Raw genomic sequence first — 24,625 nt, 5'->3', positions numbered from 1 at the left:
AATAGAATGGAAAAGGTCTTACCAGACTTGATACATATCAAACAGGAAGAAAGGAGGACCAAGGCCCTCTTCATACAATTTATTAAAATGCTTTTATTTGTATGGCATGTTCAATAGAAACAATTTTTTTTTAAACCCGACGCGTTTTGGCAGCATGGCCTTTGTCAGGGAGTACAAAGAAATAATAAAATGTCCTCTTTTGAACAGCTTTTCCAACAGCTTTTCCAATTGTTCCAAAGCTGTTCAAAAGAGGACACTGTATTATTTCTTTGTACTCCCTGAGGAAGGCCATGCAGCCGAAACGCGTCAGGTTTTAAAACTTTTGTTTCTATTGAGCATGCCTTACAAATAAAGGCATTTTAATTAATCATAAGAAGAGGGCCTTGGTCCTCCTTTCTATTTGATGACCAATTCACCCCTTGTACCTTTGTAGCGCTTCCCTTCCTCTTCTTTCTACATATCAAACAGGGTTTATTCAAATGAAATACAAAACAAATACAAGAACATGTTTCAGTTTAGTACAATACAACAACAAAAAGATAGAGATGTTTCAATAATGGCTGTTGATGCTGCAAAGACTTTTAACATCTTGAATGGCCTTTTTATTTTCAAAACTTTGGAAGCTTTCAACTTTCCAGCTGAAATAATATGTTTAATAAAAATATAGCAAAAAATGTACACAAATAATACATTATCTGATGAAATTGCTTTAGAATGGGGCACAAGACAGGGATTTCCCCGCTCCCCCTCCTGTTTGAACTGACAATTGAACCGCAAGCAGAAAGAATTTAGACAGGACTAGCTCAGTGTACGGAGAGCTCAGTGGTGCTGAACGAATCCTCTGTCTATGCCCATGGACTCCAGCCAAGGCCATCAAACGCGTTTATGCATTGGCTAAAGAGAGGCAGATAACACTCCCTGCCGTACCTAATTGGCCAAAGAAACTGTCACTCAAAGGGATTCCCTCTGTCGCAAGCTGGCTGGTTGCGAAGCAAAGTGGCAATTGCCATCAGTGACAACACTACAGGGTAAAATAGTTGTCCCCCGAATAAATTCTGTCGGTAATTTTGCCTTTTGAATCGGCGTCTGCGTGTAATACAGAAAGGTAAGGCGACATGGGTGTTTCATGTGTTGTGCATAGCTGACAGGCTGGCCAAGTAAAATGAATAGCAATGTTCTGCTGGATGGCTGCGTTCTCATGATGTTTATGTGTAGGTGACGCCGCTTCTGACGTCCTGAATGTTATTGTAGCCTACCCTGTGTCAATCTGTTCTGTTCTGTTCTTGCTGTTCTCGATGTCGTTTTATTGTCACGTTTAGGCTACCTTGTGGCTGTGGTTGAAACAGACCAGGTACATGACATGTTGTGAACATCACTGAAACTTATAAGAACAGTGTTGGCCTATTATTAATTCAACAGATCGATCATATGAGCAGCGTCTAGGGGTAGCATAGTGGGCAGTACTCTCTCGTGGACAGATGAAATGGGCAGAGGTTGGTTATAGGCCACTATAGTCGGAAATCATGTAATAGCATTGACTTGAGATACACTGCTATAGATAAAGGGGATTAACTGAGCATTAAAGTTTAGATGTTTAGAGACTGAAGCACCAATGTGGAGGGAGACCACACACAGGTGTGTCTGTGTATCTCTCTCTCTCTCTCTCTCTCTCTCTCTCTCTCTCTCTCTCTCTGTGTGTGATGTGTCAAGAATGATGCATGGAATACCTGAGTCAAAGCTGCCTAGTTTCGTAGGATGGATAGGGTAAATTAGTTGTGAGGTCTTTATACCATGCTCCCTGTAATGTGAACCAGAATTCGCAACTAACCTGCTATCAAACCTGGGTTGTCTGAGAAATTCAGGAATGCCTTATCCCATTGAGCTAATGCTTAGTGATTAGGTCTGAGGGCTAAACATATTATTCTGACCACTTCCATTACAATTCTAGAAACACTCAAATGTGGGGAGCCTATAGGCTACTGTTGTGTGGCTGTTAGACAGACTGTCTGTTTCCTTTGCCTCCGATGCTCCATCACACGGAGCACATTACACATGAATCGGATTTTATAAGATAAAAGCTGCTTTAAAGTGTTCTGATTAGAGAATACAAGAAAGTGAATAGGTTATTGAGATACAATGCAGCGGAAATGGCTCTTGTCACTGGTCAAGGCACCTCATAACTTCTTAACACTTTTTCTCTTTTCTATTTTGTAGATCATTGCCAAATTGCTCACAAATTAAAGATATGTCCCAAAGAGATTCATTAGGATGTAGAGACCATAGAGTTGAATAGAACAGGTGTAGGCTAAATATAATGTAGAATATCATACAATTCACTCTGTTCTCACTGACCTGGGACTGTTCTCTACCTAACACCTTATGTGTTTCTGTTGATGTGGCATGGATAGGATAGCACTTGCTCAGTGAGTTGGTACAATCAATGAGTCACTGGTGATACCTCGTCCAAGCCATCATTTTAGCTGGTGTGCATGTGTTCCCCCGAGTGCTTACAGCAGTGTGAAAACACCTCTCTCCCTCTGTACAGTGTCATGGTAACTTCATCAGACCGCTGGGGATGTGTGTGTGTGTGTGACCTGGAAGTCACTCCTCATACAGCTTCCTTTATCTCCCGTCACAAACAGGGCACAAAACACATACCTTGTACTATATAAGATAGATCTATTTAGAACTAGTCTCAAAGGAAGATTCTCTTTGATCTGTTTCCAGCTCTACTTGATCTTGGTAAGCGGTGGTCACTCAATGTGTTCACTGATTGAAGTTGAGTTATTCTGATCAGATGAACCTCTCTCTCTCTCTCGCTCTCTCTCTCTCTCTCTCTCTCTCTCTCTCTCTCTCTCTCGCTCTCTCTCCTGATTGTTGTTCTGCCTACACCGACAAATTGCTGATGCTGTCTACGTAATCAAACTCCTCTCCCTTCTGAAGGCGTTTTATATGATTGGTCTAATCAAGTCTGCTGGGTTTCTTGTTTGAATCGTATGTTCTTTACCTAGTGTTCACAGAATGTCATTCTTAGGGTGGGGAGGCCCATGAGTGATTACTAGGCCAAGGCTATACAGTGCATTCGGAAAGTATTCACACTCCCTTTACTTTTTTTTTCACCTCAATTGGGCCGACCAACCAGTGCTCCCGCACATTGGCTAACTGGGCTATCTGCATTGTGTCCCGCCACCCACCAACCCCTCTTTTACGCTACTGCTACTCTCTGTTCATCATATATGCATAGTCACTTTAACCATATCTACATGTACATACTACCTCAATCAGCCTGACTAACCGGTGTCTGTATGTAGCCTCGCTACTTTTATAGCCTCGCTACTGTATATAGCCTGTCTTTTTACTGTTGTTTCATTTCTTTACTTACCTATTGTTCACCTAATACCTTTTTTGCATTATTGTTATAGCCTGCAAGTAAGCATATCACTGTAAGGTCTCTACACCTGTTATATTCGGCGCACGTGACAAATTTGATTTGATTTCGAGCTCTGAGACAGGATTGTGTCGAGGCACAGATCTGGAAGGGTACCAAAAACTGTCTGCAGCATTGAAGGTCCCCAACAACACAGTGGCCATCATTCTTAAATTAAATATGTTTGTAACCACCAAGACACTTCCTAGAGCTGCCGCCCAACCAAACTGAGCAATCGGGTGAGAAGGGCCTTGGAGGGAAGGAGGGAACCAAGAACCTGATGGTCACTCTGACAGAGCTCCAGAGTTCCTCTGTGGAGATGGGAGTACCTTTCAGAAGGACAACCAATCAGGCCTTTATGGTAGAGTGGCCAGACCGAAGCCACTCCTCAGTAACAGGCACATGACAGCCCGCTTGCAGTTTGCTAAAAGGCACATAAAGGACTCCCAGACCATGAGAAACAAGATTCTCGGGTCTGATGAAACCGATTTGAACTCTTTGGCCTGAATGCCAAGTAACATTTCTGGAGGAAACCTGGCACCATCCCTATGGTGAAGAATGGTGGTGGCAGCATCATGCTGTGGAGATGTTTTTCAGCGGCAGGGACTGAGAGACTAGTCAGGATCGAGGAAGAGATGAACAGAGCAACGTACAGAGAGATCCTTGATGAAAACTTGCTCCAGAGCGCTCAGGACCTCAGACTGGGGGCGAAGGTACCCCTCCAACAGACGACAACCCTTTGCACACAGCCAAGACAATGCAGAAGTGGCTTTGGGACAAGTCTCTGAATGTCCTTGAGTGGCACAGCCAGAGCCCGGACTTGAACCCAATCGAACATCTCTGGAGAGACCTGAAAATAGCTGTGCAGCAACGCTCTCCATCCATCCTGACAGGGCTTGAGAGGATCTGCATAGAAGAATGGGAGAAACTCCCCAAATACAGATGTGCCAAGATTGTAGTGTCATTCCCAAGAAGACTCAAGGCTGTAATCGCTACCAAAGGTGATTCAACAAAGTACTGAGTAAAGGTTCAGAATACTTATGTAAATTTGATATTTCAGTTTTTTATTTGAATAAATGAGCAAAACTTTCTAAAAAACTGTTTTTGCTTTGTCATTATGGAGAATTGTGTATAGATTGATGAGGGGAAAAATCTATTTAATCAATTTCAGAATAAGGCTGTAGTGTAACAAAATGTGGAAAAAGTCAAAGGGGTCCGAATACTTTCCGAATGCATTATATCTCCATGTTCATTTGTCAGTAATGCTTAATTTTACAGTCTGGCATTTACCTTAGTGTTTGATGGACAATTTCTGAGACTAACTTCAAGCCTGGTAGTACCAGTATTGTCACACCCTGATCTGGTTCACCTGTCTTTGTGCATGTCTCCACCCCCCTCCAGGTGTCGCCCATCTTCCTCATTATCCCCAGTGTATTTATACCTGTGTTCTCTGTTTGTCTGTTGCCAGTTCGTTTTGTTTCGTCAAGCCTACCAGCGTTTTTTCCCATGCTACTTTCTGTCTCTAGTTCCTGTTTTTTTTAGCTTTCCCATTTTTTGACCATTCTGCCTACCCTGAGCCTGCCTGTCATTCTGTACCTTGTCACACCACCCTGAATCACTGACCTCTACCTGCCCTGACCCTGAACCTTCCTGCCATTCTGTACCTTTCAGACTCTGCTCTGGACTACTAACCTCTGCGTGCCCTTGACCTGTCATTTGCCTGCCCCCCTGTTTTTGTAATAAACTTTAGTTTCGAAGTAACAATCTGCATCTGGGTCTTTTCCTGAGCCTTGACAGTACAAACTGGCCTTGACGGACCCAGCAGACCAGCTTTCCAACACCATCTACTCCCAAGGAGCCACTATTGGAAGGCACGACCCCAGCCACCCCAGTCATAAACTGTTCTCTCTACCACTGCATGGCAAGCGGTACTGGAGCACCAAGTCTAGGACCAAAAGGCTTCTCAACAGTTTTTCCCCCAAGCCCCCAAGCCATAAGACTTATGAAAAGGTAATCAAATGGCTATCCAAACTATTTGCATTGTTTGCTGGAGCAAATCCGCGGGTTGTCTGTCAGACAGCCTACCGCGACGGTAACCTCCCAGCCCCTCAGTGACCCAGTTGTTAGCAGCGTGGCCTCACCGGCCACCCTGGATTCCCGGGAGCTCCGCTTACCACCCCTGGAACCGTTTCCTGGAGAGTTGGGAATTTGTGTTCTCTCATCATCGAGCTGCAGCCCTCCTCTTTCCCCTCAGACTGCTCGAAGATTGCTCGAAGATAGAGTATCTCATCACGCCGATGTCTTGGAGGGCTCTCGCCTGGGCTACGGCCGTGTGGGAACAACAGTCAGCCGTATGCTGACTGTTAGAGGAGTTTGTGGCAGAGGTGAAGAAGGTTTTCGATTCTCCATGGTCCAGGAGAGAGACTACCTGGAAGTTACTCCAGATTCAGCAAGACTCCCGCAGTGTGGCAACCTATGCAGTGGATTTCAACACGTTGGCAACTGAGAGTGCCTGGAACCCGGAATCGCTGTTGGACACGTTCCTGCATGGAGTATCGGTGGAGGTTAAGGATGAACTAGCAGCCTGTGAACTACCGACGGATCTTTACCATCCGGATCAATGGATGGCTACAGGAACGCAGGAAGGAGAGGGGATCCGATTCCACTTACCCACCCAAGGATTCCACCTCGCCTCCGAGGCATCCCAGAAGTCCCCGACGTCTCCGTTGCCGAGAGGACTCTTGAGTTCCCCGAAAGTCTCTGAAGTCTGCTGAATCACCTCTTCCTCAGCGGATGCAACTAGGCAGAGCAAGGCTGTCCCTACCTGAACGTCTACACAGGCTTCACACGAAGAGTTGCCTATATTGAGGGACCACTGGTCATTTCATGTCCTCCTGTCCACTAAAAGACCAGGCTCACCAGTAGGGGTGAGTACTCTGGTGGGCAATACGGATAACTTTTCCTCTCCCCTTACTCGCACCGCTTTCCACGCCATCCTGCTGTGGGGGAACCTGTCGTAATCTCTCAGGGTACTCATTGACTCTCCAATAAGAGTTTTATGGACGCTACCCTGGTGTCCAAGCTGGGCTTCCCCACTCAGCCCCTCTCCATTCCCATGGACATTAGAGCACTGGACGGACGCTCTATAGGCCGGGTCACCCACAATAAGTTTCCTCAGGTGCCGTGGTTTTGGGATTCCCTTGGTTCCAGTGACACTATCCCATTATTGATTGTACTGTTGGTGCCATCATGGGTCGGAGCCTGTTTTTACCACTCCCATTGCCTGAAGTCAGCGCAGCCTGCCCCGGGACATCGTCCGGTGGGCTCGGAAGTTGCTCCGGACCTCTCCGCCATTCCCGCGCTGTACCAGGACCTCCGGAGGTTTTCAGTAAGGCCCGGGCCACTTCACTTCCTCCACACCGACCCTATGACTGCCGGATCAACCTTTTCCCAGGCACCACACCGCCCAGGGGACGACTGTACTCTCAAATCAAATCAAATTTTATTTGTCACATACACATGGTTAGCAGATGTTAATGCGAGTGTAGCAAAATGCTTGTGCTTATAGTTCCGACAATGCAGTAATAACCAACAAGTAATCTAACCTAACAGTTCCAGAACTACTACCTTATACACACAAGTGTAAAGGTATAAAGAATATGTACATAGAGATATATGAATGAGTGATGGTACAGAACGGCATAGACAAGATGCAATAGATGGTATTGAGTACAGTATATACATACAGTGGGGCAAGAAAGTATTTAGTCAGCCACCAATTGTGCAAGTTCTCCCACTTAAAAGATGAGAGGCCTGTAATTTTCATCATAGGTACACTTCAACAGACATAATGACAAAAAAAATCCAGAAAATCACATTTGTAGGATTTTTAATGAATTTATTTGCAAATTATGGTGGAAAATAAGTATTTGGTCAATAACAAAAGTTTATCTCAATACTTTGTTATATACCCTTTGTTGGCAATGACAGAGGTCAAACGTTTTCTGTAAGTCTTCACAAGGTTTTCACACACTGTTGCTGGTATTTTGGCCCATTCCTCCATGCAGATCTCCTCTAGAGCAGTGATGTTTTGGGGCTGTTGCTGGGCAACACGGACTTTCAGCTCCCTCCAAAGATTTTCTATGGGGTTGAGATCTAGAGATTGGCTAGGCCACTCCAGGACCTTGAAATGCTTCTTACGAAGCCACTCTTTCGTTGCCCGGGCGGTGTGTTTGGGATCATTGTCATGCTCAAAGACCCAGCCACGTTTCATCTTCAATGCCCTTGCTGATGGTAGGCTTTGTTACTTTGGTCCCAGCTCTCTGCAGGTCATTCACTAGGTTCCCCTGTGTGGTTCTGGGATTTTTGCTCACCGTTCTTGTGATCATTTTGACCACATGGGGTGAGATCTTGCGTGGAGCCCCAGTTCGAGGGAGATTATCAGTTGTCTTGTATGTCTTCCATTTACTAATAAGATTCAGTCTTCCCAGCCTGGTGCAGGTCTACAATTTTGTTTCTGGTGTCCTTTGACAGCTCTTTGGTCTTGGCCATAGTGGAGTTTGGAGTGTGACTGTTTGAGGTTGTGGACAGGTGTCTTTTATACTGATAACAAGTTCAAACAGGTGCCATTAATACAGGTAACGAGTGGAGGACAGAGGAGCCTCATAAAGATGAAGTTGCAGGTCTGTGAGAGCCAGAAATCTTGCTTGTTTGTAGGTGACTAAATACTTATTTTCCACCATAATTTGCAAATAAATTCATTAGAAATCATACAATGTGATTTTCTGGATTTTTTTTCCTCATTTTGTCTGTCATAGTTGAAGTGTACCTATGATGAAAATTACAGGCCTCTCTCATCTTTTTAAGTGGGAGAACTTGCACAATTGGTGGCTGACTAAATACTTTTTTGCCCCACTGTATGAGATGAGTAATGTAGGGTATGTAAACATTATATTAATTGGCATTGTTTAAAGTGGCTAGTGATACATTTTTTACATCCATTTTTCCATTATTAAAGTGGCTAGAGATTGAGTCAGTATGTTGGCAGCAGCCACTCAATGTTAGTGGTGGCTGTTTAACAGTCTGATGGCCTTGAGATAGAAGCTGTTTTTCATTCTCTCGGTCCCTGCTTTGATGCACCTATACTGACCTCGCCTTCTGGATGATATCGGGGTGAACAGGCAGTGGCTTGGGTGGTTGTTGTCCTTGATGATCTTTATGTTCTTCCTGTGATATCGGGTGGTGTAGGTGTCCTGGAGGGCAGGTAGTTTGCCCCCGTTGATGCATTGTGCAGACCTCACTACCTTCTGGAGAGCCTTACGGTTATGGGCGGAGCAGTTGCCGTACCAGGCGGTGATACAGCCCGACAGGATGCTCTCGATTGTGCATCTGTAGAAGTTTGAGTGCTTTTGGTGACAAGCCAAATTTCTCCAGACTCCTGAGGTTGAAAAGGCGCTGCTGCGCCTTCTTCACAACGCTGTCTGTGTGGGTGGACCAATTAAGTTTGTCCGTGATGTGTAAGCCGAGGAACTTAACTTACTACCCTCTCCACTACTGTCCCGTCGATGTGGATGGGGGGGTGCTCTCTCTGCTGTTTCCTGAAGTCCACGATCATCTCCTTTGTTTTGTTGAGTGTGAGGTTATTTTCCTGACACCACACTCCGAGGGTCCTCACCTCCTCCCTGTAGGCCGTCTTGTTGTTGTTGGTAATCAAGCCTACCACTGTAGTGTCGTCTGAAAACTTGATGATTGAGTTGGAGGCGTGCATGGCCACGCAGTCGTGGGTGAACAGGGAGTACAGGAGAGGGCTCAGAACGCTCCCTTGTGGGGCCCCAGTGTTGAGGATCAGCAGGGCGGAGATGTTGTTTACCTACCCTCACCACCTGGGGACGGCCCGTCAGGAAGTCCAGTACCCAGTTGCACAGGGCGGGGTCGAGACCCAGGGTCTCGAGCTTGATGACGAGTTTGGAGGGTACTATGGTGCTAAATGCTGAGCTGTAGTCGATGAACAGCATTCTCACATAGGTATTTCTCTTGTCCAGATGGGTTAGGGCAGTGTGGTTGCGATTGCGTCGTCTGTGGACCGATTGGGGCGGTAAGCAAATTAGAGTGGGTGTCAGGTAGGGTGGAGGTGATATGATCCTTGACTAGTCTCTCAAAGCACTTCATGATGACAGAAGTGAGTGCTACGGGGCGGTAGTCATTTAGCTCGGTTACCTTAGCTTTCTTGGGAACAGGAACAATGGTGGCCCTCTTGAAGCATGTGGGAACAGCAGACATAGATAAGGATTGATTGAATATGTCCGTAAACACACCAGCCAGCTGGTCTGCGCATGCTCTGAGGACGCGGCTGGGGATGCCGTCTGGGCCTGCAGCCCTGCGAGGGTTAACACGTTTAAATGTTTTACTCACGTCGGCTGCAGTGAAGGAGAGTCTGCAGGTTCTGGTAGCGGGCCATGTCAGTGGCACTGTATTGTCCTCAAAGAGAGCAAAGAAGTTTTTTAGTCTGCCTGGGAGCAGGACATCCTGGTCCGCGACAGGGCTGGTTTTCTTTTTGTAATCTTTTTTTTGCCAAGCTGTAAAAACAGCACTGGTCACATCCCATGTGTGCTTTTAAAGCAGACCCACTCATGTACCTAACCAGGCCTGTAGAAATGCCCAGATTATGTTTCTTTGGCTGGGGCTCCATGACTCAGAGCAAGGGAACATTTGTGTGTGTGTGCGCAGAGGCGGACTGGTGATCTGGTGTTTCGGGCAAATGCCAGATGGGCTGGTCCATTTTTAGCCCAGAGTGCCTGTCTCACTTGTTTTTCTCTTGCAAAATTATTATTATCTCAAATAATGTAATAGGCCAGTGTGTGGAAAATGCTAGAGACAATTTCTGGTGTGCGTGTGCGTGCACAAGAGGGGTTATAGCAGTGGGGAGATTTGGGTCAGTCCTTTTTGGAAATGTGAAATGTTTGTCCCACAGATTCTAGAGAGGCCTGTCTCTCTGTTACTAAGGCCCACAGCCGCTATTGTCCCTGTCCTTTCACCGCTCAGCTCTTTATTCTCCACAACCGCACATCTCAATTATCACACAGGGGAGCTTTGTGTGGCCAGAGCCCTCCCTCCGTGTGTGTGTGTGTGTGTGTGTGTGTGTGTGTGTGTGTAAAAGAGAGAAAATTACAGACACACACACACACAAGCAGACCAAGACTAAGAGAGAGAATTCAGAGAGGGAGAGAGAAAAAGACAGTGGGAGTGAGAGAGAGTTTTAGTCAAAGGAAGAGGAGGATCCCTTTCATAGAAAGCATTTCCCCAAAGCTACCTGGTGTTGTGAGCTGCAGTACCAGTGCTTCTCTCAAGGAAAATACATCCTTTCATACAACTGGTAGCCTACATGTAGGGAGAGTGGAGTGCACTTCAGACCTGCGTTACGTGTTGTGGATGGATTCTTCCATTATTGTTTTCGCCATTGTTATTGCAGAGTAAACGAAGAGGATCACCAGAGCTTGGACCAGCCCTCCACCACCAACCATCCTAATGGATCCTTAGCCCCTGTCTGCTGCTATTTGACTGGTGAGTTGAATCTCTTTTACAGGCTCGTGAATAAGTATTTTTACCATGTAGTTCTAATTTGATATTGCCTACACCATACAGAAAGGTAGCGTCATTTAGCTAGTGTGTGTGTATGAATGTATGTATGTGTGTGTCAGTGTAGGCTGCTGAGGGGAGGACGGCTCATAATAATGGCTGGAACGGAGCAAATGGAATGGCATCTAACCATGTGTTTGATGTATTTGATACCATTCCACCTGTTCCGCTCCAGCCATAACCACAAGCCCATCCTCCCCAATTAAGGTGCCACCAACCTCCTGTGGTGTGTGTGATTTAAACTCAATGAAGCAATGTGTAATTGTGAACACAGTGCTCTGCTCTCTCTTCACATTCACCAGTTAATACCTAATCCAGAATAGAGATGCACACAAATATGCTCACTGTCCATTGCCAAGCAACCAAGTGGAGTTGTCAACCTGACCCTAAACACAAACATTTCCCATTTTATTTAACCTTTATTTAACTAGGCAAGTCAGTTAAGAACAAATTATTCTTATTTACAATGACGGCTTACCCCGGCCGAACCTGGACAACACTGGGCCAATTGTGCGCCGCCCTATGGGACACCCAATCACGGCCGGATGTGATACAGCCTGAATTCGAACCAGGCACTGTAGTGACGCCTCTTGCGCTGAGTTGCAGTGCCTTAGACCACTGTGCCACTCGGGAATCCATCGATTTACTGATGTCACCTTTTAGGTACTCTATACACTCAGGTGTATCAGCTGCCAATTACAATTCACAAACAACACCTTTCGTGTGTGTGTGTCTGCACGCTCACATAAATGGCTAATATCAAATCAAAGTTTATTGCTCAGTTTAGCAGATGTTATAGCAGGTGCAGTGCTTGTTATAGCATAATTATACTTTGCGGAGCAGTGTTCGCTTTGTGCTGTAAAAGCGGAGCCCTCTTCTCTCTTGGCGAGTCCTTTTTAGTCGGCCTCAGATCAATCGTTAGATATTCATGCTAGAGAGACACAGAAAGGCAGAAAGGTGTTTGAAGGCTGGACAGATGGGAGAGGTCACAAAGGGGAATCTCTTTGATTTGCTACGCTCCACCTCCACTGCTTCCCCTTAATAGACATTGAATAGGGGAGCTCCTGGCAAGACGAGGGATATTCTGTTTTGAGAGATCATGTGTCTTAATGAGGTGTTTATATAAGATCATGATTATGCACATTTAGATTGGTACTTGCTGCGGAATCGATCAATCGGTATTTGTAGAAATGTACTATAGTTGTATATTCTGGAAAAGCAAATGTAGATAGCAAATGCCTGGAATTGGACTGAAAACCTGCATACACAGGCGTCCCTCCTCTGTTGACGTTTGTCTGTCGGTGATGGTGTATGGCTATTGGCCGGTCATGTCTGAGATACATCGGTGTAGGATTAGAGAGCAGTGTGGTTGTGTGAGAACAGTAGTGGGTCTGGTGTTTGGGCTGAGGATAAAGGACCTAACCCTTTGCTATGATGGAGAGGATCATGCTGCATTACAGGTTATTATAGTGTGGGTGGGTTCTCAGACCGATGAACTCAAGTGTGCTCACCTTCAAAGATTCAAACCCTCTTTACTCCTCTCGCTCTCTCTCTGTCTGTTTAGTGCATCCCTCTGATACGTCAGCTGAAGAGTGCGTTGTGATTCATTCTTAATAATCACAAAGTAGGCCCTATAATCTGTTTGGCATTTCCCAGACACATATTAGGCCTAGTCTTGGACTAAAAAAGCATTATCAATGGAGAATCTCAATTAAAAGTTCTTAATTGGGAAGGCTAATCTGTGTCCGGCAAACTGGCCCTATGAGCATAGGTTAGACCCTTGGACATGACACATGACAGTGGTGCTAAGTGAGTTAGTGCTAGGTTAGAAAACCTTGTTTCCCTTTACCATCCATAATAAACACATTAATGAGTGTAAAGCTACCTCCGCATCTACTCCAGGGACATTGTTAGAGCTTTCAGAACAAGGAGTTATCACCTAATCACACACACGTACAGATGCACACGTGTGAATGAACTAGCACAGACACACGTGTACAAATTCGCCTGCACACACACACACACACACACACACTTGTCACCTAATCATCTCCTGAAAACAAAATATGTTCTAATCAGTTTGTGAGTGTGTTTGAGTGTTCACACAGGTAAGCAGACATTTATTAACACTTGTCCACAAGTATGTACACATATTCTGTATACTACCCTCACACACACACACACACACACACACACACACACACATGCTCACACACACAATGAATAAAGCCGGGATTAAAAGATGTAGCAACTGTCTTCATTAATCCCTGCACCAGTGTTTTAGAGAGAAGAGACGAGAGAATGGGAGAAGAGTTAATGTTTCAACTGAGTTAATTGTTCCAATTTACATTTGTTTATCTTTATTTAGCTAGGCAAGTCAGTTAATTAACAACATTCTTATTTACAATGACAGCCTACCTGGGAACAGTGGGTTAACTGCCTTGTTCAGGGGCAGAACAACAGATTTTTACCTTGTCAGCTGAGGGATTCAATTCAACAACCTTTCGGTTATTGACCACTAGGCTACCTGCCCCCCCAAGAGATGGACAACTTTGTGGGGCGTTTAAGGAAGTACCCCATGGCAGCACCTTAACGTTCAGCCATATTCCTTTCCTCCCTCCCCCCTCCTCCACCACCTGTGGGCTATTTATATCTCAGGGAATCAAAGAGCCAATTAAAACGCAGCTGCACTAATGAGAGAGCCAGCAGACTGAGGTGAACTGTTGTTCACTCTAAGCCATCCTCTGTTTCAAAGAATGATCTAGAGCAACAAGTTGGGCTTACAAACGGTCTGGGGTTAACTTCCTTGAGCTATGGGTCAGAAACTGTCATCAACCATCTTGGTTAAGGGAGTGTTCAAACTGCAGTCCATCGAAGGTCTGGAGAGACGCACTTGAGGAATAGAATAGTAGCCTCTGTTTTGTCTCGCTGGCTTAGATCTGCGGTCGTCTGGACATTCGGTCAACAGAAAAGTTCTCTACATGGACCCTATGTATAAAGGTGAGATTCACACTTTGCTCTTCGCTTTTAGTTTGGTTTTGGTGAGATCATGAATAAAATAAAAGAAGTCTGTGTTTTTGCAGCCCAGAAAATGGGTTTTATAGACTGGATTGAACAGGGCTCTGGGTATTTCCCTCATGATAACGTTCTGTTCTGTGTGTTCTCCCACAGGTGGTGCCTTGCATCAGAACCCCCTCCAGCCATGAGCTACCCCCATCCTAGGCATCCTGGGTAGGATGACGGCCGTGTGCCCCTCTGGGGTAGTCCCTGCTGGGGCTACGGTGGGGAGCTCCAGGGGCTCTGGGAGTACAGGCGGTCAGGACAGGAGATATGCCCGCTGGAGCCGTCAGGACAGCTCAGACATCGCTACAGATGATGAGGGGGTTCCTGCCCGCCAACTCACCCCCCTGGAGAGGCTCAACCTCGACATGTGCCAGGACGACAGGTAGAACCAGGACGCCCAACACTCTCTTAGAACACAACAAGAAAGAAAATTAATTATCATGTATTGTTTTTCTGAATCCTTTGTTAATGATGATTATTTGGCAACCCCTCTGGTAACCCTACTGACAGGGTGGTCCGTGAGCTCACAGTGGGCCGACGTATCGGCTTCTACAAGGTCCGCGGGGAGATCGGCTGTGGAAACTTCTCCCATGTCAAACTGGGGATCCACGCCCTCACCAACGGTAAGGAAGACCCCTGCCAAGCAGCAAACACATTAGCTGATGTTTAACATAACAGACACAGCCCTGCTGTACTGTAGATGCTCACCAAACCTTTGAATCTTTTAAATTATTCAATTCATTGACCAGTAAAAGTGAGAATATATATTTAGGCCTGGCCAATCTTCACTAAATATGCTGGCTTGAGTTGAATAGTTCTCGGAAAATCCCAGATCCTCTGCTCCAGCAAAGTCTCAAACCACAGTGATGACTGACTTGCTGTTTTCATCAATGAGCTAATAATACCGTATCCTTAGATAGCTGTTTGCTAATGAGCCAGTGGTTTGGGCCTGTGGTCGGAATCAGCCACAGCGAGACAGCTTGTCTGCTGCCCTTGAAAAGATGGATTGATTAGAGATCTCGTGTTTCCCTAGCGACGGCTGGAATTGCTGCATGCTTCATCAAAGACTGTATGTAGTGTGAGTGAGTGTGCGTGTGTGGTATCGCTTGCTTAGTCCGACAAAGCAAAATGAGCTCCGGGGCTTTTTTAAAGGCTGTCACTGAAAGCTGTGGCAGAGCAGAAAGAGAGACTAATACCAGTCTTAATTAATTATGCATGTCAAAGCACAATTAGATATCTCAGCACCATCACACCGCTTAGGGACCTTTATATTATTAATTCATTTATGCTATTGATATCAAGTATGGGTGCTGCAGGTGAGGTCAGGGTGGTCAGAGCTGTTTAAGATGAGCATGGCCTTATTTCTATTACAGCATATTGGATGACTGTCATTCATAATCCATTCACCCGGCTCAATGTAACATTGATAGGTTTAGGCTACTACATGATATTCAAATGTTCCTTGAACCCATCATGAGGTTGATACATTCTAGCCTATGAATGAAAGTTTACAACGTAGATTAGATAACGTGTGCAACGTAGACGTAGATACAAATTAGAGTAATCAAAGGCAGACAGTGACACATTCAATACCGCCTTGAACACTCTTGCGTGTATCTAGCTGACCTAGGGTGTAATTATCAGTCCAGCAGTTGCAAACAAGAGTTTCTGTTGGACAAATGCAGGTATGTTATCCCCGTTTTGTTCTGTTTGCTTCTGTTTAAGAAAAGTTAATCAACCGATTTGATCACCGCAAACACAGTTCACTTTCATAGAAGCCACATACAAATAGTATGGTTGCTCGTTGTGTAATTTCTTCTTGCATTTACTCGCTCTCAACTTTTTCCTTCGCTTGTGGACTTCAGTGCCTGTGACCAGGTGACAAAACCTTTCCAAGCCAAACCTTCACACCATAATCGCTAACCACTACACACACAGCCTACATCATTGTCGACATATTAGCTAACGTCATAGTCAACATAGCTAGCTACTAGAACTAACATGTTAATAAACCAACTACAATCATGCTGTACAGTGCCGGCAGATAAAACAGTTACACCGGCGAGCCCCGGTGGCAATAAAATAATAAAATCAAAACCTTACCTTGACCTTACCCTGAAGAGTTCCAGTGTTGGATAGCCATAGCCAGCTAGCTAACATAGCATCCCTCTCTGTTAGAGTCAGGTGTTTGAATCGGCTAAACTAGCTAGCTGCATTCGCTAGCCAAGTAAGTGAAAGTGAGAAGAAAATAAAATCAAAATAAAGCTAGCTCTCAAATTAAATAAAATCGAGAGAGAGAGAGAGCACATTAGTAAGGTTGGGCACGTATGTTGGGCGATTAGGCCTGGCTCACAGATGGCGTTCCATCTGACCACCAACTCAATGGAGTTGAGGTCAGGGCTCTGTGCAGGCCAGTCAAGTTCTTCCACACCAATCTCGACAAACCATTTCTGTATTTACCTCGCTTTGTGCGTGGATACATTGTCATGCTGAAACAGGAAAGGGCCTTCCTCAAACTGTTGCCACAAATTTGTAAGCACAGAATCGTCTTGAATATTATTTTATGCTGTTTGCATTAAGATTTCCCTTCACTGGAAATAAGGGGCCTAGCCCGAACCATGAAAAAATCCTCAGACCATTATTCCTCCTCCAACAAACTTTACAGTTGGCACTATGCATTGGGGAATGTAGAGTTCTCCTGGCATCCGCCAGACCCAGATTCCAGATGGTGAAGCGTGATTAATCCCTCCAGAGAACGCATTTCCACTGCTCCAGAGTCCAATGGTGGCGAGCTTTACGCCACTCCAGCCGACACTTGGTATTGCGCATGGTGATCTTAGGCTTGTGTGCGGCTGTTCGGCTATGGAAACACATTTCATGAAGCTCCCGACGAACAGCTCTTGTGCTGAAGTTAGTGTTGCTACCGAGGACAGACGATTTGTACACGCTACGCACTTCAGCACTCAGCGGTCCCGTTCTATGAGGTTGTGTGGCCTACAACTTAGCGGCTGAGCCGTAGTTGCTCCTTGACGTCTGTGCCCAAACAATTTGAGCTTCTACTTTTAAAAATCCACCTTTCCAGAAACAAGTCTCTCACCGTTGCCAATTGCTATAGACCACCTTCTGCTCCCAGCTGTGCCCTGGACCCATATGTGAATTGATTGCCCCCCAGCTATCTTCAGAGCTCATGCTGTTAGGTGACCTAAACTGGGACATGCTGGGACATGCTTAACACCCCGGCCAACCAGGATCTCAGCGATCACTGTCTCATTGCCTGCGTCCATAATGGGTCTAATCGACCTGGCCCGGGTATCCTGGAAGGATATTGACCTCATTCTGTCAGTAGAGGATACCTGGTTATTCTTTAAAATTGCTTTCCTCACCATCTTAAATAAGCATGCCCCATTCAAAATATTTAGAACTAGGAACAGATATAGACCTGGTTTCACTCCAGACCTGACTGCCCTTGACCAACACAAAAACATCCTGTGGCGTACTGGATTAGCATCAAATAGCCCCCGCGATATGCAACTTTTCAGGGAAGTTAGGAACCAATATACACAGGCAGTTAGGAAAGCATAGTCTACCTTTTTCAAACAGAAATTTGCATCCTGTAGCACAAACTCCAAAAAGTTCTGGGACACTCTAAAGTCCATGGAGAATAAGAGCACCTCCTCCCAGCTGCCCACTGCACTGAGGCTAGGAAACACTGTCACCACCGATAAATCCACGATAATTGATGATTTCAATACATTTCTCTATGGCTGGCCATGCTTTCCACCTTGCTATCCCTACCCCAGTCAACAGCCCTGCACCCCCCACAGCAACTTTCCCAAGCCTCCCCCATTTCTCCTTCACCCAAATCCAGATAGCTGATGTTCTGAAATATCTGCAAAATTCCTACAAATCAACCGGGCTAGACAATCTGGACCCTCTCTTTCTAAAATTATCCACCGCAATTGTTGCAACCCCTATTACCAGCCTGTTGAACCTCTCTTTCGTATCGTCTGAGATCCCAAAAGTTTGGAAAGCTGCCACGGTCATCCCCCTCTTCAAAGGGGGAGACACTCTAGACCCAAACTGCTACAGACCTATATCTATCCTACCCTGCCTTTCTAAGGTTTTCGAAAGCCAAGTTAACAAACAGATCACTGACCATTTCGAATCCCACCGTACCTTCTCCACTATGCAATCTGGTTTCCGAGCTGGTCATGGGTGCACCTCAGCCATGCTCAAGATTCTAAACGATATCATAACCGCTATCGATAAAAGACAATACTGTGCAGCTGTCTTCATCGACCTGTCCAAGGCTTTCGACTCTGGCAATCACCACATTCTTATCGGCAGACTCAACAGCCTTGGTTTCTCAAAGGACTGCCTTGCCTGTTTCACCAACTACTTCTCAGACAGAGTTCAGCGTGTCAAATCGGAGGGCCTATTGTCCGGACCTCTGGCAGTCTCTATGTTGGTACCACAGGGTTCAATCTTCAGGCTGACTCTTTTCTCTGTATACGTCAATGATGTCGCTCTTGCTGCTGTTGATTCTCTGATCCACCTCTACGCAGATGACACCATTCTGTATACTTCTGGCCCCTCTTTGGACACTGTGTTAACTAACCTCCAGACGAGCCTCAATGCCTTACAACTCTCCTTCCGTGGCCTCCAACTGCTCTTAAAAGTAAAACTAAATGCATGCTCTTCAACCGATCGCTGGCCACACCTGCCCGCCTGTCCAGCGTCCCTACTCTGGAGGCTTCTGACTTATGTGGACAACTACAAATACCTAGGTATCTGGTTAGACTGTAAACTCTCCTTCCAGACTCACATTAAGCATCTCCAATCCAAAATTAAATCTAGAATCGGCTTCCTATTTCGCAACAAAGCATCCTTCGATCATGCTGCCAAACATACTATCCTACTGATCCTTGACTTCGGCAATGTAATTTACAAAATAGCCTCCAACACTCTACTCAGCAAATTGGATGCAGTCACAGTGCCATCCGTTTTGTCACCAAAGCCCCATATACTACCCACCACTGCAACCTGTATGCTCTCGTTGGCTAGCCCTCGCTTCATATTTGTCGCCAAACCCACTGGCTCCAGGTCATCTATAAGTCTTTGCTAGGTAAAGCCCCGCCTTATCTCAGCTCACTGGTCACCATAGCAGCACGCGCTCCAGCAGGTATATTTCACTGGTCACCCCCATAGCCAATTACTCATTTGGCCGCCTTTCTTTCCAGTTCTCTGCTGCCAATGACTAGAATGAACTGCAAAATTCACTGAAGCTGGACACTCCTATCTCCCTCACTAACTTTAAGCACCAGCTGTCAGAGCAGCTCACAGATCACTGCACCTGTACATAGCCCGTATGTAAATCGCCCATCCTACTACCTCATTCCCATATTGTTATTTATTTTATTTATTTTGCTCCTTTGCACCCCAGTATCTCTACTTGCACACTCATCTTCTGCACATCTATCACTTCAGTGTTTAATTGCTATATTGTAATTATTTTGCCACTGTGGACTATTTATTGCCTTACCTTCCTTATCCTACCTCATTTGTACACACTGTATATAGACTTTTTCTATTGTATTATTGACTGTATGTTTGTTTATTCCTTGTGTAACTCTGTTGTTGTTTGTGTTGCACTGCTTTGCTTTATCTTGGCCAGGTCGCAGTTGTAATTGAGAACTTGTTCTCAACTAGTCTACCTGGTTAAATAAAGGTGAAATAAAAATAAATATAAAAATCGTTTTCACTTCACAATAGCAGCACTTACAGTTGACTGAGGCAGCTCTAGTAGGGCAGAAATTTGATGAACTTGTTGGAATTTGTTGGAAAGGTGGCATCCTATGACGGTGCCACGTTGAAAGTCACTGACCACTTCAGTAAGGCCATTCTACTGCCAATGTTTGTCTATGGAGATTGCATGGCTGTGTGCTCAATTTTATACACCAGGCAGCAACGGGTGTGGCTGAAATATCCAAATCCACTCATTTGAAGGGATGTCCACATACTTTTGTATATTTAGTATAACATTTTTCTAAAAAGGATAACTTTTTTTTATTGTTTCACTATTTTTAATTGTATTAAATTCACTGAGGAGGATGGTCCTCCCTTTCCTCCTCTGAGGAGCTTATCCTCCCCAAAGCCAAATCTGAACCAGCTTCACCCTTCTCCTAAATAGGTTCAATTGGATGTTTTCATGTTCTTTTTGTTCTCTACAACCTACACAGTATGTGTGATCATAATTTCCGTTTGGTTATTTCTGCTCCTTCCTGTCGTCTCATCAATAGTCGAATACGACTTTTCAAGAAAGTACTTGTTGAAACGAGTAATACTTATATTTGATTGTTTTAGAATAGGCCATAATCAAGAAAATGGGTTTCCATGAATAGCATACAAGAAAGCAATATCATAAGCCTATATCTAACTGTTTGCAGATTTGTCTAGGCTTCTACAGCTCTTTTAAAACTACGTACTGGGATTTGGTCCCGGAGACAGTCATAGGCTTTAGCTGCTTGCTCTGGTGCACCCCCAGATAATGGGTGGAGATGCCTAGCAGTGTTACATTTAGTTAGGAAGTTTGCGATTAGTTTTCTGTGTTTCCAGCTCATTCAATTATAGCCATGGAGGTAAAGGAGAATGCTGGGGGACAACGGAATGAACTGAACCCCAGACATCAGATAGCTCTCCTTGAGGTCAACTCCTGCAGGTTCTCCTGATTCATGCAGGAAGGAAGCTAGCACCAAGCACACACTGATGGCCAATGCAGCAGAACAAGCAAGCTACTTCGAGAAAAATCTGCAGATAGTCGCCTTTGGATAGGCTAGCTAGCTATGCGTTTTGAATCGCTTTGGTTAGATCGCTGTAAAACACATCCTTTTGCCACAGGTGTTAAGTCAGGACTTGGGCATTTCCCGGAATATTGAACCACATTCCACAACTGATATTGAATATAAATATCCCATTATCATAGTGACAGAATGAAACCGAAAAGTATGAAAAATGTCAGTCCTTATCATGACATCATACTTGGGAAAGCCACCTAGCTTGGAATAGAATGTAGAATGCACTCATTTCATCGGCCACATAACTTGCTTATGAATACAGATATGCTAATGAAGTGTGTGTTGACATCGACAAAGTATTGCACAGTCTTTTCAATAGAGAATAAAACACCAAAAGCTAAAATAGCCTTACTCCTTCTCTCAGCCTCTTCTTTTTGATACTAACTTCTATGTTTAATGAACATGTCCCTCTGTCTGTTCTCCTTCAGACAAGGTGGCCATTAAGATCCTGGATAAGACCAAGCTGGACCAGAAGACCCAGAGGCTACTGTCCAGAGAGATCTCCAGCATGGAGAGACTACACCACCCCAACATCATACGTCTCTACGAGGTCAGACGCACGCACGCACACACACACACACACACACACACACACACACACACTGTTGATAAGGAATGAGTTACACAAAGCCTGGTCAGAAGCTAAGATCATCAGTGCAATGCACTTAAACAGAGTTTATCAGAAGACAACTTGACCATCCTCTCTCTGCCTTCCTGCCGGGTGACAGGTGGTGGAGACATTGTCACGGTTACACCTGGTGATGGAGTATGCTGGTGGAGGAGAGCTCTACACCAAGATTAGCATGGAGGGGAAACTGTCGGACATCGACAGCAAGATCGTCTTCTCTCAGATCCTCTCGGCTGTCAAACACATGGTATGGCCCAGGGCTGAAGTCCTGCTTACATACACTTTTCAGTGTAATCATCAGAGCCCACCCAAATAAATATTATGCAGTCTCTTTTCTTTTCCGTTGTGCAACATTGAATGTAATTTAAAGAGTATGAGATGTATTTAAGGTACATATCGGTATGTTAACCAGATAAATATTTGACCCACTCCAAAGCATGACAACAGCATCATCCACCGTGACCTGAAGGCAGAGAACGTGTTCTACACCTGCAGCACCTGCGTCAAGGTGGGAGACTTCGGTTTCAGCACGCTGAGCCGCCGCGATGAGACCCTCAACACGTTCTGCGGCTCCCCGCCCTACGCCGCGCCTGAACTCTTCAGGGACGAACACTACCTAGGCGTCTTCGTAGACATCTGGGCCCTGGGCGTCATGCTGTTCTTCATGGTGACAGGAACCATGCCCTTCAGGGCGGACACGGTGGCCAAACTGAAGCGCTGCATTCTAGAGGGGGCCTATGTGCTGCCCTCCTGGGTACAGGAGCCCTGCCAGAGGCTGATCAGAGGCATCCTCCAGCCCCAGCCCTCAGACCGCTGCAGTGTGGAGCAGATGATGGGCTGTGAGTGGCTGCTGCCTATAGACTTCCCTCGGGCCATGGAGCCCTTTAAACTGGACCCGTCCTATCTGGCCGAGAGCACGCCTTCAGAGTTGGAGGAGGATGAGGCGGAGGTGAGGGAGGCGCTGGAGATACTAGGGATCACCCCGGAGCATATCTTAAATAATCAGGGGAAGGACTGTAGGAGTTCTGTTACGGGCGTTTATAGGATTCTGTTGCACCGTGCGCACAAGAGGCGGGCGGTGGAGAGCATGCCTGTGGTTACACATGTGGTCGGGTCCAGCGTGAGTAAAAAGGACCGGCTAAAGGCGTACCACAGCTTACGGCACACCTCCAAGCTCTGTGTGATTCTGTGACGAAAAGCCTTCGCTCCTATAGTTGAACTTTTGTTGTAGTTTTTTTTGTCAATAAAGTAAACATTTATGTGACTGTGAATGAGGAATGAGGTGGTGAATTTTAAATCAGTACAACGTCTGTCTTGAATGTTTATCGACAAAATGTTAACCGCTGATAAATGTTTTTATTTAAATCCTAAAGTTGGGATTGATGTTAGGATTTGTTTTATTTTTTAAATCAGTCTCTGTGAGAATATACTTTAGCCTGGGTGCCTGTCTTCTTCGACTTTATCTTACCAGACAAGGCAAAAATTGTTCATACGGTCATCCAGCAGACGCTTTTCTCCAAAGTGATATACTGTTAACGCATACGTATATTCATATGACCTCAAGCAGCAATAAATCCTATACAACTCTGGTGTATAGCGACTGAGGCTTGGTAAAACCAGATGTAGCATTGTGGAATGCAGAAAGAGTCAAGCATCCAGGCTAATGAGAATGAAGAATGTGATGATTTGAATTAGAAATCAGGAGATGATTATCTCTCGAATGTTTTATTGCACTGTTTTTGAGAGACATTTTTTTTGTCCAGTTACATGCCATCATGATTCTAGACATTTTCATCTCCTATTTCATAAATGCATGTTATTTTTTATTCATTTTCCATATGATATCCTATCACAGTGCTTCCCAAACTTCTCCTTGAGTACCCCCAGCCAGTCCACTTCTTCTTTGATGTATTTCAGAACTAGCATAGCTGATTCAAATAATTACCTAATCATCAAGCCCTTCATTTGTTGAATCAGCAGTGCTAGTTCTGGTATACATAAAATAACTGGGGTGGCTGGGGGTACTCGAGGAGAGGTTTGGGATGTCTATATCTCTTAGCCCGAGAGCCAGTCTGTTTTTGCTTTTTGTGCTATCATGCTAACTCCTTCTCACTCCTTGTCATGCAAAACATGTTTGGCTTGACAATAAGCAATGGAGTTGGCAAGAGCACAAACAGATCTGGGACCAGGCTAGATATCAGCAGGTAACTGGTTGAAAGGAACACATTGGCCTTATTGGCCTGGTTGGGTTGACGGTTATTTGTACACCTTACCTGTCAACGCCAATAATTTGATTTTCAATTGTTATGATGCCATATTACTGCCCAATATATATTTTCAAAATATTAAATAAAATGCTGAAATACTTTGTTGTCCTGTAATGTTTTGATAAACGTCACATGTCAATGTTCATTACAAAACATATTTTTTCTCATCTAGGGTTAATGGGTTTATATTATGGACAATAAATGGTGACCGTATCTGACAAGAAACAACCCTAATGTCTTACTTGCAGTACAGAAACAGTAACTAGCCTACACATCAGGCTTATCGGCATATGTAGACTCTAAGCTGTGGATGAAACTGAAGGGGGGCATGATGCATTTGCCTAATGTACAGTATCAAATCAAATTCTATTTGTCACATGCACCGAATACAACAGGTATTAATTACAGTGAAACGCTTACTTACAAGCCCTTAACCAACAATGCTTTAAGAAGTTAATAAAAATACATTTGAAAAAGTATATATATATTTATATAAAGTAACAAATAATTCAACAGCAGCAGTAAAAAACAAGCAAGGCTATATACAAGGGGTGCTGGTTAGTCGAGGTAATATGTACATGTAGGTAGAGTTAAAGTGACTATGCATAGATTATAAACAGAGAGTAGCAGCAGCATAAAAGAGGGGTCTGGGTAGACCTTTGATTAGCTGTTCAGGAATCTTATGGCTTGGGGGTAGAAGCTGTTAAGGCTTTTGGACCTAGACTTGGCGCTCCGGTACCGCTTGCCGTGT

At 44.9% G+C, this 24,625-nt stretch overlaps 1 protein-coding gene across 2 annotated transcripts; it reads left to right on the top strand.

The window, feature by feature from the left end:
- The first annotated feature begins 770 nt into the window (after window positions 1-770).
- On the top strand, window positions 771-23,973 carry nim1k (NIM1 serine/threonine protein kinase). Of its 2 annotated transcripts, XM_021606515.2 has the most exons (8): window positions 771-1,105; window positions 10,896-10,987; window positions 14,000-14,062; window positions 14,234-14,507; window positions 14,636-14,748; window positions 21,408-21,529; window positions 21,708-21,854; window positions 22,044-23,973. In XM_021606515.2, exons 4-8 carry the CDS (start codon window positions 14,299-14,301, stop codon window positions 22,797-22,799), a joined length of 1,347 nt encoding a protein of 448 aa, XP_021462190.2. In that variant the 5' UTR covers window positions 771-1,105; window positions 10,896-10,987; window positions 14,000-14,062; window positions 14,234-14,298; the 3' UTR covers window positions 22,800-23,973. The 2 variants fall into 2 exon arrangements, with proteins under 2 accessions (XP_021462190.2, XP_021462191.2); XM_021606516.2 differs by lacking the exon at window positions 14,000-14,062.
- Window positions 23,974-24,625: the final 652 nt, after the last annotated feature.

This window comes from Oncorhynchus mykiss, chromosome 6 (assembly GCF_013265735.2).
Source record: "Oncorhynchus mykiss isolate Arlee chromosome 6, USDA_OmykA_1.1, whole genome shotgun sequence".
Lineage (NCBI taxonomy): Eukaryota > Metazoa > Chordata > Actinopteri > Salmoniformes > Salmonidae > Oncorhynchus > Oncorhynchus mykiss.
The sequence above is the reverse complement of the archived record's forward strand: the minus strand, read 5'-3'. Positions and strand labels throughout refer to the sequence as shown.

What these genes read in the sequence shown, in the direction of transcription:
- nim1k (XM_021606516.2), top strand. Translation starts at nt 14,299, where the DNA reads ATGACGGCCGTGTGCCCCTCTGGGGTAGTCCCTGCTGGGGCTACGGTG. An exon ending in GACATGTGCCAGGACGACAG is followed by an intron (nt 14,508 to 14,635) that starts GTAGAACCAGGA and finishes CCCTACTGACAG; the next exon opens with GGTGGTCCGTGAGCTCACAG. An exon ending in TCTCGGCTGTCAAACACATG is followed by an intron (nt 21,855 to 22,043) that starts GTATGGCCCAGG and finishes CCCACTCCAAAG; the next exon opens with CATGACAACAGCATCATCCA.